This window comes from Dreissena polymorpha, chromosome 9, assembly GCF_020536995.1.
Source record: "Dreissena polymorpha isolate Duluth1 chromosome 9, UMN_Dpol_1.0, whole genome shotgun sequence".
Classification (NCBI taxonomy): domain Eukaryota; kingdom Metazoa; phylum Mollusca; class Bivalvia; order Myida; family Dreissenidae; genus Dreissena; species Dreissena polymorpha.
In genome coordinates, this window is record NC_068363.1 from 61,087,479 (window position 1) to 61,102,506 (window position 15,028).

At 35.3% G+C, this 15,028-nt stretch overlaps 2 protein-coding genes across 8 annotated transcripts in view; one reads left to right on the forward strand and one right to left on the reverse strand.

Moving 5' to 3' along the window:
• Nucleotides 1-1,819: 1,819 nt before the first annotated feature.
• Nucleotides 1,820-13,999, reverse strand: LOC127846429 (krev interaction trapped protein 1-like). Its single transcript, XM_052377666.1, has 2 exons — nt 12,703-13,999; nt 1,820-11,881 (listed from the first exon to the last, which is right to left on the reverse strand). The coding sequence occupies exons 1-2, from the start codon at nt 13,936-13,938 to the stop codon at nt 10,910-10,912; spliced, it is 2,208 nt and encodes a 735-aa protein (XP_052233626.1). The 5' UTR covers nt 13,939-13,999; the 3' UTR covers nt 1,820-10,909.
• A 129-nt stretch (nt 14,000-14,128) lies between these two features.
• Nucleotides 14,129-15,028, forward strand: part of LOC127846427 (GATOR complex protein WDR59-like) — a 69,950-nt gene continuing 69,050 nt past the window's right edge. For 6 of the 7 annotated variants that reach the window (XM_052377653.1, XM_052377652.1, XM_052377657.1 and 3 more), the window contains exon 1: nt 14,130-14,283. In XM_052377653.1, coding sequence (XP_052233613.1) covers nt 14,236-14,283 — 48 coding nt within the window. In that variant the 5' untranslated portion in view covers nt 14,130-14,235. Of the gene's footprint in view, nt 14,284-15,028 lie in introns of all 7 variants that reach the window. The other variant, XM_052377663.1, reaches the window with a different exon arrangement.

A 15,028-nucleotide genomic window follows, 5' to 3' on the forward strand; every position in this document is an offset into this window, starting at 1 on the left:
CAGCTGTTGTGGTGAATGTTTATTAGGAAATGTATACGAAACTAATACAGGATTGTTGTTCCCAAATCTCCAGCTGTTGTAGTGAATGTTAATAAGAAATGTATACGAAAATAATACAGGATTGTTGTTCCCAAATCACCAGCTGTTGTAGTGAATGTTAATTAAGAAATGTATACGAAACTAATACAGGATTGTTGTTCCCAAATCTCCAGCTGTTGTGGTGATGTTAATCAGGAAATGTATATGAAACTAATACAGTATTGCTGTTCCCAAAACACCAGCTGTTGTAGTGAATGTTAATTAGGAAATGTATACGAAACCAATACAGGATTGTTGTTCCCAAATCACCAAACAGTTGTGGTGAATGTTTATCAGAACATTTTTATGAAACCAATAAACTATTGTTGTTCCTAAATCACCAACAGTTCTGGAGAATGTTTCCCAGGAATTTTATATATACAAAACCAATACAGTAGTGTTGGTCACAAATCTCCAACAGTTCTGTTGAATAGTTTAAATGAATTTTATATGAAACTACATGTAATACACTATTTTTGTTCCCAAATAACCAAAAGTTCTGTTGAATATTTTTCGGGAATCATACATGAAACCAATACACTATTGTTGTTTCCAAATCAGCAACAATTCTGTTGAATGTTTCTCATGAATTTTATATGAAACAAATACACTAGTAATGATCCCAAATAACCAGAAGTTGTGGTGAATATTTATTAGGAATTTTATATGAAACCAATACATCCTTGTTGTTCCCAACTCACCCACAGTTGTGGTGAATGTTTATCAAGAATTTTGTCCCAAATAACCAACAGTTGTTGTGAATGTTGATCAGGAAATTTATATGAGACCAATACATTAGTGTTGCTCCCAAATCACCAACAGTTGTGGTGAATGTTTATCAGCAATTGTATATGAAACCAATACAGTATACGTGTTCCCAAATCACCAGCAGTTGTTTTGAATGTTTATCAGGAAATTTATTTGAGACCAATATACTAGTGCTGTTCCCAAAACACCAACAGTTGTGCTGAATGTTTATATAGAATTTTAAACGATACCAATACAAAATTGTTGGTTCCAAAACACCAACAATTGTGGTGAATGTTTATCAGGAATTATATACAAAACCAATACACTATTATTGTTCCCAACTCACCAGCAGTTGTGAATGTTAATCAATAATTTTATACTCCTCCAAATTTGCTAAGGATCACTTTTATAGTATAGCCAGCAACATGCATCAATGATAAATCAATACATAATTGTTTTTTCAAAAACACACATTCTAATATCAAAACCTGCAAAATTTCAATTTAAAATGAACGTAATCCAAAATTGAAGATAATGTGAAAATAAAAAGTGATCCTTAGCAAATTTGGATTAGTATATATGAAACCAATAATTCGACTCCACATCATGTTTTTTTAACAAAGAAGAAGAGTTTACATGCTGCATTCACAGATCGACCACATACACATTTCCGCGTAACCTATTAACTTTTGGTGCACACAATTCAGTTCTTGAAAAAGCGTTATGAGTTGATTTGCTATATGTTTAACCTAGAACTGAGATCTTGAACCTGGTTCTTGTGCACAGGAATGTGGCCTGTGCTTGTAGCCACATGTACAGTCAAATATTAAATATCAATAATGCCAGTTATTTGAAAAATCAATCCATGATGGAAAATGTTCTGCCTCAGACCAAGTCTTAACGATTTGTATCTCATATTGACCTTTAACTTTGACCTACAGCCATGGGTCTCACGTCCAACACTCTTTCTCATCATGCTAATCCATGCTGCTGAGTTTCAAAACAAATCTGTTTTGTTTACTTTATTCTTTAACTAGCAAATAACATAAATATAATGCATTAATCACCATCATAACACATTCTGTAAACACCCTGATGATATATCTGTAAGAAACAAACATTTTCATTATACAAAATGCCCCCTACTGCGCCGCATTGAAATAAAATTTCTATTTATCATTTGGCAGGTATAGAAATCATCTCCTCTTAAAGGTTATTACTTCCCTTGAATTTTGTCCAATCCAACCGGGGGAGAGGGGGGTCTCACAGTCAATTATGACCATGTCAGACGTCACTGACAACCAAGGCCTGTGGTTTAAAAGAGATCATAACCAGAGTTGATCATGTATCTATGGAAATATGTCCACAGGTATGTAATGAACATCAAAGAAATTATATCCTTAAAAAAAACGTTCACAAATCAATCATTTGGGTTATAAATAATCAAAATAATAAATCTGTACAGTAACTGTGAAAAGAACTTCAATTCTTGGTAAGGAAATAATTAATATGAGATTTATAATTATATAAATTATATACTTCCCTTGAAAATAATTGTCTGTAACAAATCTCTATTTTTAGTAGCAAATAATTAAAAGCCACTTCTGTGACTGTAGATTCACCACTCAAAATGTGCAGCTCCATGAGATACACATGCATTCCAAATATATAAAGTGGCTATGTTCAATATTGAATAATTTTCTTCCTTTTTTAAAGCTTATTTCTTCCCTTAAATCTGTATTTTTACCATAGACCGTAAAGGATGACCTTGACCTTTTACCACAATGTGTTTGTCAGAAACACAATGCCGTCTACTGCGCCGCTTTGATTTTTTTAACAAAAATATATACGTGGGCAGGTCAGATAACTATGTCCATTTAAAGCTTATTACATGTACTTCCCTTGACTTTGTGTTTTCGACCCTAGACCTTGAAGGATGATGTTCACCTTGAAATTTTACCACACAAAATGTGAAGCTCATCGAGATACACATGCATGCCAAATATCAAGGTGCTATCTTCAATATTTAAAAAGTTATGGCCAACGTTAATGTTTTTTATTCGGACGGACAGACACACTGACTGACGGACAATTCAAATGCTATAGGCCACCCTACCGGGGGCATAAAAATTACCGTAAATCTGCGAATATAACACACACTTTTTTACCTGCTTAATTTTTCTTCAAGTAGGGGATGCGTATTATATACGAGTTTAGAGCAGAACAAAAATTTTCCTGTGACAATTGTCAACTTAATCGTTGTTATTCGCTGCGTGGCAGAAATTTTGAACCACACCATTACATCAAAAGGGGGGCAAAATGACTCGCGCTGACGTTCTTCATTTTTGCCATTTGCGAAAATGTTGAGAATTAGGCTCAATAACAATGTTATTTGCGAAAATCTAGTAATATTTCGTTGAAAACATCCGCCATTTATATCAGATTGGTTTCCATATTTGTCTCTTTGTTTCAATGAAAGTGTTCGCAATTCGAACAGTAAACGAAACCCGGTCTGTACCTGATTATGAGACATTGCTTGATCTTATTGTTATTGAAGTGCACATGGTAGCTGGCCAATCAACATTGAGCTCGCTTACACATAACATGACGTTGTTGAATGAAACGGGAGAAGGGGTGGAGTTATCGGATAATATTGGGTCATTCACGCGCAGACACTGTATACTTTGAATACACAGTTAATATCATCGTCTGCCTACAAAAAAGCGACCGGACCCTAAGTTGTATAAAGAGATTAGCAAATGAAAAAAACAACAACGTGACAATACCCGTAAATAAATATTTATAAGCTGACCAATATTATCATTCTTCCAAATATTTACCATATCTGAAGAATAGAGTGGTAATTAAATAATTAATTCTATGACGCTAATATTACACCTTTCTGTCGATTGCCGAATTAAATTGAAAGGTGATAATTAATTTGCGTTTTACTCCCAAACTATTCTAAATAACAGCGGTGTATTTTAAATAAAGGGATTCGAGAAAAACACCAGCGGTTTAATTTTGTTTTAAGTTTAATTAAAGTATGTAACACTTCAGAAGAGTAATTCATCTAGACTACTATAAAAAACGGAAGTAACCACTTTGTCTAATTATTATTATATTATTATTATAATTATTATCATCCTGAATATTGTCAAATGGAATTTAATGTTTAAAAACAAACAAACAGCGTCTCTGTTTCTTTCTTTTGCAATTATGACTGCTTGACCGGGGTGTCAGCAGGTGGTCCGTGTGTTATCGGTAACAACCAACGGTAATATAAACAATATACAGAGCGATTTAAGATGCAACTGTCATGACAACAGCACGATAACACATCGCGATCAATAAACCGGGGTATTACAGTGAAACAGATGGTTGATAACCCCAAATTGATTTGCTATTTTCACAACACAATAATATATTGACCCATTTTTTCGGAAATGTCCTATTTCGGACACTAATTTTTTCAGTGCATATTTTACTAGGATTTTCAATTTTTACCAATAAATTTCTACAAAACTCTGGGGTGCGTATTATATAAGAGGGCGTATTATATTCGCAGATTTACGGTATATAAAATTATGTAAAAAAATGTTGTATATTTTCACTTTGAGATGTAAGAATTTAAAAAGAAAATTATCACTTAAGTATATATATTAATTTATTGTTCATTTTTTGCATTTTGTAAAATGCAATTGTTCATCCTAAAAGAATTCAGTCACATTTATTTAAACATAAGGAATATCACATATTGTGTTTTATAAAATCATTTTTTTGTCTGAAACATTACAATATACAACTTACTATTTCATTACATTTAAAACAAGAAATACTTTCATCCACACAGCTGTACCTACTACATAATACTTGACACATACATTAGTGTTGGGTCGACTGTTATTATGTCAATTAAAATATAAAACAAGAGGGCCATCAGGCCCTAAGGCGCTCACCTGAAAGCCAAAGGAACTAGACTATTCTGAAAAAAATGCAAGCTGATTCATGAAGATTATTTTGGACCAAAAAAGTGACTTTTAACATGTTTTTTTTTAATATTTGACCTTGTGACCTAGTTTTTGAGATTATATGACCCAGCTTCAATTTCTGGCAAAATTTCATTGAGACAAATGTTCTGACCAAGTTTCATGAAGATTGGCCAATAAATGTGGCTAATAGTGTCAACAAGTTTTCACTAAAGCCATATAAGGACAACTGCCCTCCACCCCCTGGCGGCCATGTTTTTCAACGAACCATAGCCATTTTCAAACTCACTCGAGCTATTGTTAGAACAAATGTTCTGATCAAGTTTCATAAAGATTGGATAATAAATGTGACTTCTAGAGTGTTAACAAGGTTTTGTAGTAAATAGCCATTTAAGGAAAAATGCCACGCCCCCTGGCAGCTATGTTTTTCAACCAACCGGCATCTTTTTCGAACTTGTCCAAGATATTATTGGGAGGAATCTTCTGACCAAGTTTCATAAAGATTGGACAATAAATGTGGCCTCTATAGAGTGTTAACAAAATTTTACTATAGCCATATAAGGAAAAATGCCCCATCCCTTGGCAGTCATGTTTTTCAAGCAAAGGTTACCATTTTTGAACTCATCCAAGATATCAGTGGGACAATTCTTCTGAGCAAGTTTCATGAAGATCGGGAAAAAAATGTGGCCTCTAGAGTGTTAACAAGGTTTTACTATAGCAATATAAGGAAAAATGCCTCGCCCCCTTGCAGCCATGTTTTTCAACCAACCGGCATCATTTGCGAACTAGTCCAAGATATTATTGGCATGAATCTTCTGACCAAGTTTTATGAAAATCAGCCATATAAGGAAAAATGCCCTGCCCCTTGGCAGCCATGTTTTTCAAGCAAATGAACTCATCCAAGATATCATTGAAACCAATGTTCTGACCAAATTTCATGAAGATTGGACAATAAATGTGGCCTCTAGAGAGTTAACAAGGCAAATGTTGACGCCGCACAAGGCACAACGCTAAAGCTCACAAAAAAAAGCTCACCATGAGCATGTTGTGCTCAGGTGAGCTAAAAATGGAAATAACTCTAAAAATAGTAGAGCAAAAGGTATGATGCTTGTGCACTGCGTACGCCCTAAATAACATTTATTTACCTAAAAAGTTTGAAGTTGATTACAATTTTACTTTTCAACATATGCCCCAGACAAAACAAGAGCACTGCTCGGCTGCGGGTGCAGTTTTGAATAAATGAAAGCTTGTCAGATTTTCTTTTTTTAGAGGTCACAGTGACCTTGACCTTTGACCTAGTGACCCCAAAATGGGTATGGCATGTAGAACTCATCAAGGTGCAGCTACATATGAATTTTCAAAGTTGTAGGTTGAAGCACTTTGTTTTTAGAGGCAATGTTCAAAACCTGGACAAAATGTTAAGGTTTTAGCACGACGCGGACGGTGGACGACGACGGACACGACACAACGAGCTGGCTATGTAAATACCTCGGGTTTTCTCCGAAAACAGGCGAGCTAAAAATCACAAAGGGCAATACCTCTTACATATTGAAGCACGATTTGTAGTTCTTGTGCACTGCACATCCCCGTAATGAGATAAACATGTACCTTCCTTTTAAGTTTGTAGTTGATACCATTTTTAATTTTAAGTTTGGCTTCAGAAAAAATAAAGAACACATTAATAAAGGGCAATACACCTGAAGCAGGCAAGCAGGAGTTTGGTTTGTGTGCACTGCACATCCCCTGAATGTTATCTACATTCATATACAGTTTCAACTTGATACCTCTTTTGCTTTTCAGTATATGCTTTAGATAAACTTTAAGTGAACACACATTTTTACAAAGGGCAATTACTCAAAAAGGGCTGTTTGTAAAACATGCATGCCCCCCATATGGGATGTCCGTTGTAGTCACAGCCATTGTGTGAATACGATTTTTGTCACTGTGACCTTGACCTTTGACCTAGTGACCTGAAAATCAATAGGGGTCATCTGCGGGTCACGATCAATGTACCTATGAAGTGTCATGATCCTAGGCAAAAGCGTTCTTGAGTTATCATCCGAAAATCATTTTACTATTTCGGGTCACCGTGACCTTGACCTTTGACCTTGTGACCTTAAAATCAATAGGGGTCATCTGCAAGTCATGATCAATCTACCTATGAAGTTTCATGATCCTAGGCGTATGCGTTCTTGAGTTATCATCCGAAAACCAATTTACTATTTCTGGTCACCGTGACCTTGACCTTTGAACTAGTGACCTCAAAATCAATAGGGGTCATCTGCAAGTCATGATCAATCTACCCATGAAGTTTCATGATCCTAGGCGTATGCGTTCTTGAGTTATCATCCGGAAACCATTTTACTATTTCGGGTCACCGTACCTTTGACCTAGTGCCCTCAAAATCAATAGGGGTCATCTGCAAGTCATAATCAATCTACCCATGAAGTTTCATGATCCTAGGCGTATGCGTTCTTGAGTTATCATTCAAAAACCATTTTACTATTTCTGGTCACCTTGACCTTTGACCTAGTGACCACAAAATCAATAGGGGTCATCTGCGAGTCATGATCAATGTACCTATGAAGTTTCATGATCCTAGGCCCAAGCGTTCTTGAGTTATCGTCTGACAACCACCTGGTGGACGGACCGACAGACCGACCGACCGACCGACATGAGCAAAGCAATATACCCCCTCTTCTTCGAAGGGGGGCATAAAAAAATAGGAAAGCAAGATCAATGATTCTTATGCACTACCCATCCCCTACATGATATCTACCTTCCTATGAAGGTTCACATTTATACTTCTTTCAAGTGTTCAAGATATATTCCGCAATATTTCGCAAACAGAATACAAATTAAGGGCAATAACTTAAGGGCCATAACTCCAAAGTGCTTGGTAAAATTGTGCAGTTTTTAGTTAAGGCCTCCATTTAAGGCTAATAAACATTTTCTGAAAGTTTGGTGATGATCAGATTAAAACTGATTGAGTTATTGACTGGAAACCCCAAAAAATCAAACACACTGATAGTCTGACAGACAGTGCAGAAACAATTTGCCTCCCTTTGGAGGGCATAAACAGAGTAATAACACATTAGAAAGAAGACAGCCAAAGTCCTAAGGCTCTCACAACAGACAGAAATTTACTGTTGCAAGCAGTGAATTTTAACTGTAGACTTCAGAAAAAAACACCCCTCTGCAGAGACATTATTAAAATAAATATTTTGGTAATGTTTCATGATGATTGGACAACAGATGTGACTTATTGAAAGTTCACAAGGTTTTTCAATAGCCATATAAGGAAATCTGCTTCACGCCACAAAGGATCAATATTGCTACAACCACTATTTACAAACTCAATTAAGATATATTTTAAACAAATATTTTATGCAAGTTTGAAGGTGGCTGTGGAATAAAAGTGACTTCAAAAGTGTTCACAAACTTTAATTTCCATATAACCTAGTGACCTAAATTTTAAATCCTAGAGAAGAAGTTCCGCACTTTCAAAAAAAAATGTATTAAAAAGTTTACATAAGTAACAGTAGTAATGTTAATCTGACAGTGGAAGCAAGATCTTAAAATAAGTCATTCAAATATACATTGATAAAACAGCAAACAAGAGCATCAAATATCCAAAAATGCATCTTATCAATTTTATTATATAGCAAGGCATAAGCAATATTAAAACCTGCCACCCAGATAAATTGATCGCCACTCCGCCACTATTTCATATTGAAAATCATTCTAAATCGAAGTAGTATGCATAAGTTACACTTGTAAAATAAATGGCAATTATGCGTATGCAAGTAAGACCAGAAGCGTAAGCACACAGAAACTTTTAACTTTCTGAAATGATTCCAAAATTGTAAATCATTGGTTTAATTTGTTCACTGGCGACAATACTTGAATAAAAAAGTTTAAGGTTTTTGTAATCTTAATGATTTTTTATGTTTAAATAAAATGTTATGTCTTGAATTTCAGACACAATTTACAAGTACTCACTCAATTACTAGATAATATGTGACTAACATGTAATTATCAAATTGAATCAAAATAAAATTATATTGCGTCTACTATATTCATGATGCAATAACAGTCCAACAAACCATAACTTATAAAATATCAGTGCCTTCCCCAGGATTTTTTTTAGTCGCCCCGGGGCCGATCGGGGTGGATTCGGGAGGGTTGTCCCCTCCCTACGTTGATTTTTTATTTATTTAACGTGTCAATTCACGTTCTGTGGTGCGTTATAACCCAAAGAAAAACAGCGTCAAAAGACGTCATTTGGTGCGCTATGACTCTTAAAAAAAATCCCCCAGTCATTTAAAAATATATTTTTTATATTGTTTAATTGTTTTAAAACTTTTCCGCACAGATAGTAAAATCCCGCCTCGAACGATTCCCCAATACATCCGTTTCAACCCGACTCTATTCCTGTATACTTACTATTTTTCAAGTTTCTATTTATTACCCGATAATCCCGTTTATTCCGTTGTTATCAATCTCTTTCTAGTAAATATTTACGATAAAAGCTTTCAGTTATTTCTTTAACACAAACCTTGCCATTTTTAAGTGACTATTTATAGATTTGATTAAATATTTCCTCTGAATATGCCTCTGAATATGCGTCAATCCCCTGACCTGTTGTGTGCTTGTTAAAACGCTCAATACACGCCATTTGTATGCAATAGACGCGACGTTGTACATGCTGCATAATTTTCGCGCTCTTTTTAATTGAGAAAAAGATTCGACACAAAATAAATTTGCACTGCTAATTTGAAGCAAAAATATTTAACGTTGCGGTAACATTTACATTCGGAAGTGTGTTTCGGATTAAAAACGCGTTAACATCGACTTACGGGAATGGGTTTCGGATTACAAATTTAATTATTCTCATTTGAGATTTCAACAAATATTTACCGTTGCGTTATAAATTCAACGATAATTTGTTTAAACACTTTACGAGTCGAATAAATGTTTTGACGGAATAATGCATGAAATTCACGTTGTCCACGAGGATCACGGCCGGTTGCCATCATCAGCCTTCTAACTATCGATTATCGGACGAAACATTTACAAGTGTGCGTAATTAATTCAACGAAAATTTGTTAAAGCGCATTACGTGTCGAATAAATGTCAGAAAAACGAGGTGAATCAGTTCTATAAATGGACATGTTTAAATATACATGTACTGGAATTAAATAAATTGTTATCACATAATTGTAACCGGGAGTCATTTGCACAACTTACTCGCTATAATAATTAATTGTTTACCACTTGCAATTGATTTCTCGTATTAATTATGAGTCATATGTAACACTTGTTTACAGTAAAAAGGTGTGATGATGATGCCCGAAACCGTCTTTAATGTTCTGTACTGTACTAATTACCGGTTTTATATTACTCAAATGGTACAACTTCTTGCTAATCAAGCTGCGATAAACTCTTACTTCATGCCCGACGTCAATCAAAAATAATGGTCGATAGTTAACCCCGCCCTCATAAGCATTCGCGTAACCGATTGGACGATGAGCTTCACAGTTTGACGACTGGAAAGTTACCAGATACATCCTTGTCAGCATTTAAATGACCGTGTAATGTGGATAGAATAATCGATACGCGCGTCATGCTATTCTCTAATCAGTGGATTATCCATTACCCCATGTGGTGTTTATGGCGATTACTTGTGAAAGTAGGTACCGAGTGCTCTTTTAAAACAGAAAATATTGATACACTGATAGGGAAACCTTGATTTTTTTGGACAATCTCCACTTCCTTTTACTGAAGAATACACTGATCGGAAAATTTCAAGCGCCCCGGGGACTCTGATTTCGAAATTCAAGCGCCCCGGCAAAGGGCGCTTAAATGGCCTGGGGAAGACCCTGAAATATGAACACTTTAAATGTCTATTCAATGAAATAATAAATTAAGATAAGAAAATATTTAACAACCATTTCATATCCAAACATTACAATAAAATACCTGAAGGGCCAAAATATGTAACTGTTACAAAATGATAATAATTTAAAAATTTTATCACAGGAAGAGACATTAAGACATCTTGACCTTTTTGACCTTATTATTTTCAAATATCAAATGTTATATGCCATCATTCTGGACAGCTTACTCATGAGGGGATTTATCATTCCAGCCTGTTTTGTTATCAGTTTAAGAGGATTCCTTGGTATGTGTCGATTTCCTGACCGAGTGTCAGGCCTCACAACAGTCAGTTCCAGCACCCCATACTCGTTGGGGATTTGCCATGAGATTTCGGAATACTTGTATGTGTGCAGCATTTGTCGGGTCTGATAGTTGATGATATGTATTCCCACGTCGTTGACAGCAATAAGGCACTTTACGGAATCTTTTGGTTTTGGGCTCGTTTGAAGGTTTCCGGTGAAGAATGCTGATCCGTACACTGTGAGTTTTCTGCAAATGCTGAGAAACTGGATCTGAGGTCGAATAGAGTTCTCACCTGTAGCACTTTTCACAAACTCTTTATAGCTATGTAGGATCTTGTTTGTCCAGTTTGAGCGCGAGTTCAAGTTTGGCATTGGCACCAACTTATTCAAGTTGCTCTGCTTCCCCAGAAATGACTTTGCTGATGAGACATCGGCTGTTCCTCCATACTTCAAGTACAAGAGGATTGAAGCACATTGCAATATGTCCTGCTCCTTACAGGGGTAGTAGGCATTTATGTAATTGTACCTTGCTTCGTGAAACAGCAGATTAATGGCATCTCTATGGGTCACTTCACACTCAACTATCAGACTTATTTTTGCATTTCTCCGCCATTTTAAATGCGGCTCCTCTGTACTAGGATCTCCGTCTGTCAAATTACCCACAATCTTCCTTTTCCAACTGTTCATGTGTTCCAGTGGTTTGTGCTCTGGTTTTAACTGGAGCTCCAGACTTTCTGAGCAGATCCAGATAGTGAAAATATCAGCATAGGGTGTCTCAGGCATGTCATATTCTCGCAACATCTGTTGATTCAGCTGATGAACTGTTGTGTTAGCGCCATCAACAAGGTTCAAGCTTTTCTTTGTGCCATCCATTACACGTACCTTAAAATGAAAGGTATATTACAGATATTAAAATATAATATAAATAACCACTAGGAAATATAAATTAAGTACTGAAAGAAAAGAATTTAAATAGTAATAATTGAGACCAAAAGTCTTAGTATAAAATATGTAAAGATTTCCTATTAGAAAACTACAACCTGTATAGTGTAATAACAATAATGTAGTGTTCTCCATAAAAATGTAAGTAGCCAGTTATATTTTCATTGTAAATGGGGACTTAGAACTAAGACCAGCGTTTTTTGTGCTGTTTTGAATTGAAACTTTTGGGAAAAGTAGCAGGCACTAAGATTATTTGTAACCGGTGAAATCGCCTGCTGCCGGCGATTCCGGAGCAATAATGCTTGTAAAGCTGCATCATTTAAACTGGTGAGAGAAATGTAAATGAGGAACAAAATGTTTGCAATCTCACGACTTATTGCAGAAATCAATTCTAAAAATAGCTAAGGATATTTTTGTGTTTGATTGAATTATTTTATTTCATTTTAGATGTATATCAATGTATAAATTTATTTGAAAAAAATATTTTTTCATTTTTGACATTTTCCTACTTGGTGACATAGCAGCTATAAATGTTGTAATAACAGCTTAAAAACAGGTTGGTTTTGTTTTACAACTCTTGAAAATTAGATTTCTATTCTGCTAATAAACCTTGTTTATTTTAAAAAGACAAGTAACTTGGTGTAAACGACTTATGAGCTTGACTGTCTGATTAAAGAAAAAAAGATCTGTTATTCAACCTGAATGGCTGACAATAAATACATGTACCTACTACCCTTGGCTGAATGTATGCATAATTATACCTCTATCTGTTTAGGTTTTCGCATTGCCATTTCAATTCTTTTGGCCACCTGTATGTGTTCCCATTGCCTCTTCTGATTACAAGTATCCAAAGCTGTCTGACCTCTCTTGTCAACAACATTTATATCTATATGTGGATGACTGAGAAGAATATTAACAACATCCAAATGTCCAGCATTAGCGGCAAGGTGAAGAGGTGTTCTTTCATCAGCATTGACTAAGTTTGGAGAACAACCTGCCAACAAGAGGTATTTCACTATGTCATGGTTGCCTTCATAGGCAGCACAATGAATTGGTGCCCATCCGTAGGAATCTCTTTGTGTGGGAGATTGTCCTTGAGTAACGCAGTCAACAACTTTTTGAAAATCACCTTTCGATGCAAACACATGTAAAGGATAATTCTGTCTCCCTTCCAATGAATAGCGATCAGGATCAATCAAACTGTTTAAACTGCTTTTTCTTGACAGTGTACCTGATGGATAATCAACAGGTGGGTATGTGTGACGCCTCCTACCAGTTCCTACAAGGCCTGATCCAAACAGTGGATTAATGGCAACCTTAGTGCATTTTTCTATTGCCATCATTTTAGCCAATATTTCATTGGTCTGACTTCGAATTTCTTCTGGATACTCATTCTGTAGATACTTGTTTTGATTATTTGATAATCCCATATTATAGGGTAGGAACACAGGGTTGCTAACATTCATCTTTACCCTGAATTCAGCTCTAGACCTAAAAATATAGTCAAGAGCTCCTTGCTTGGAATGCTTTTCTTTCAGCCACTGTTCAATGTGTTGAACAAAAGTTTTTGTCAGCGGCACCAATGTTGGTGCAGAAGAATGCATAGTGTTTATTAACTGGTCTAAAGGGTAAAATGCAATGCCAAGTGGTGATTTATCAGCAAATGACGCGTTCAGTTTGTCGCGATGACTAACAGGAATGCAAAATAATGTGAAACCATTTAATGACGATCGATGACTGTCTTTCCAGGGGATAACAAGGGCTCTTTCAGGCTTTATTCCGACATGATCACCACCTGTCATGGAGCAAACCTGAGGTAAAATTTCATCCCTGGGTTCCCTCTCCACCATTAGTGTGCACGTGGGCAGATACTTAGCTGGCCTTCCTTGTCTGTCAACCGTTTTGTGATCAAGTAGAAGAATGTCGTACAGTTTGGCTTTATAGTCATGGCCTTGAACATTTTGTTTAGGCCTTATAACAGCAAGAATGGCTTCCATTTATTTACGTTTCATTAAACCGTTAAAAAGTTTATCCACTTTTCTATTTATTTTTTGTCATTTTGCGGTTGTCGTAAAACATAATACAATTTCAAACTATTATTTAGCGGCTTTAACCAAAATTTTTTTACAAACGGATATATATTTTCATCAATATTTTCATATAATTTTATAGTTATTGGTGTAAGAAACCATGATATTGGAAGACGATGAAATGTATTAATTTGCGACTACAATTTCAGTAAAAGTTCACACAACACTACATTTCGTGTGAAAGCCCAGCTGAAGGGTAATACAATGTCACAATGGGGTGAAAGTGTGACAGTCGAGTTTGGCGATTTGCAGGTAAAATAAAATATCTATGCAAATATTTGAATATACAGAAAACACCATACATTTTCTTAATTTTGTCTTTTAGTATATCACATGGGTTAAAACTCACTAAGTTTCTTAAAGGGACCTTTCCTTAGAATTTTGCATGATGTATTGAAGTTTCTCGTTAAATGTTTTGTATTTGATAAATGTAAGCATGGGATCTAAACAGCTCCAGTAAAAAAAGAATAAAATTAAAGAAAGAAAAAAAGTAACCTCAACCGGGCTCAAACCACTGACCCATGAAATAAAAGTCTAAGGCTTACACCACTCGGCCATCCGTTCTCATACAATGAATGATATATTTAATACTTTATACAAGCAATTCAAGTAGTGTTACTAAATATAACAACAACAAACTCTCCAAAGTATTCAAATTATTATGCAACATACGCTTGATAATTTTTCAGGTTTTTAAATCTTCAAAAGATGCATGCATTGGATATTTTAAAGCATGGTAAATGTTCAGTATTACTGTTTCCTCACAAATATCATAACTACAACGAATTGCGGATTTGAAACATTTATTTTTTAATTTGTCAATTTACAAAAATGTGAAAAGGCCCCTTTATTTAAGTCATGTAATAAGAATCTGCATTGTCAGAACGTTTGCTATCCTCTTGTTAACTTTGCTTTCTACATATTTTCTTGAAGATTATAAATCAAATGATTATATTTATTGAAGACTCAAATGCCATTCTAAAGTGAGGCAGATACT

Excerpts from the sequence above, each read along its gene's own strand:
- LOC127846429 (XM_052377666.1), bottom strand. The coding sequence starts at position 13,938 with ATGGAAGCCATTCTTGCTGTTATAAGGCCTAAACAAAATGTTCAAGGC. Across the intron at positions 11,882-12,702 it reads GAAAACCTAAACAGATAGAG|GTACGTGTAATGGATGGCAC; the intron begins GTATAATTATGC and ends TTTCATTTTAAG.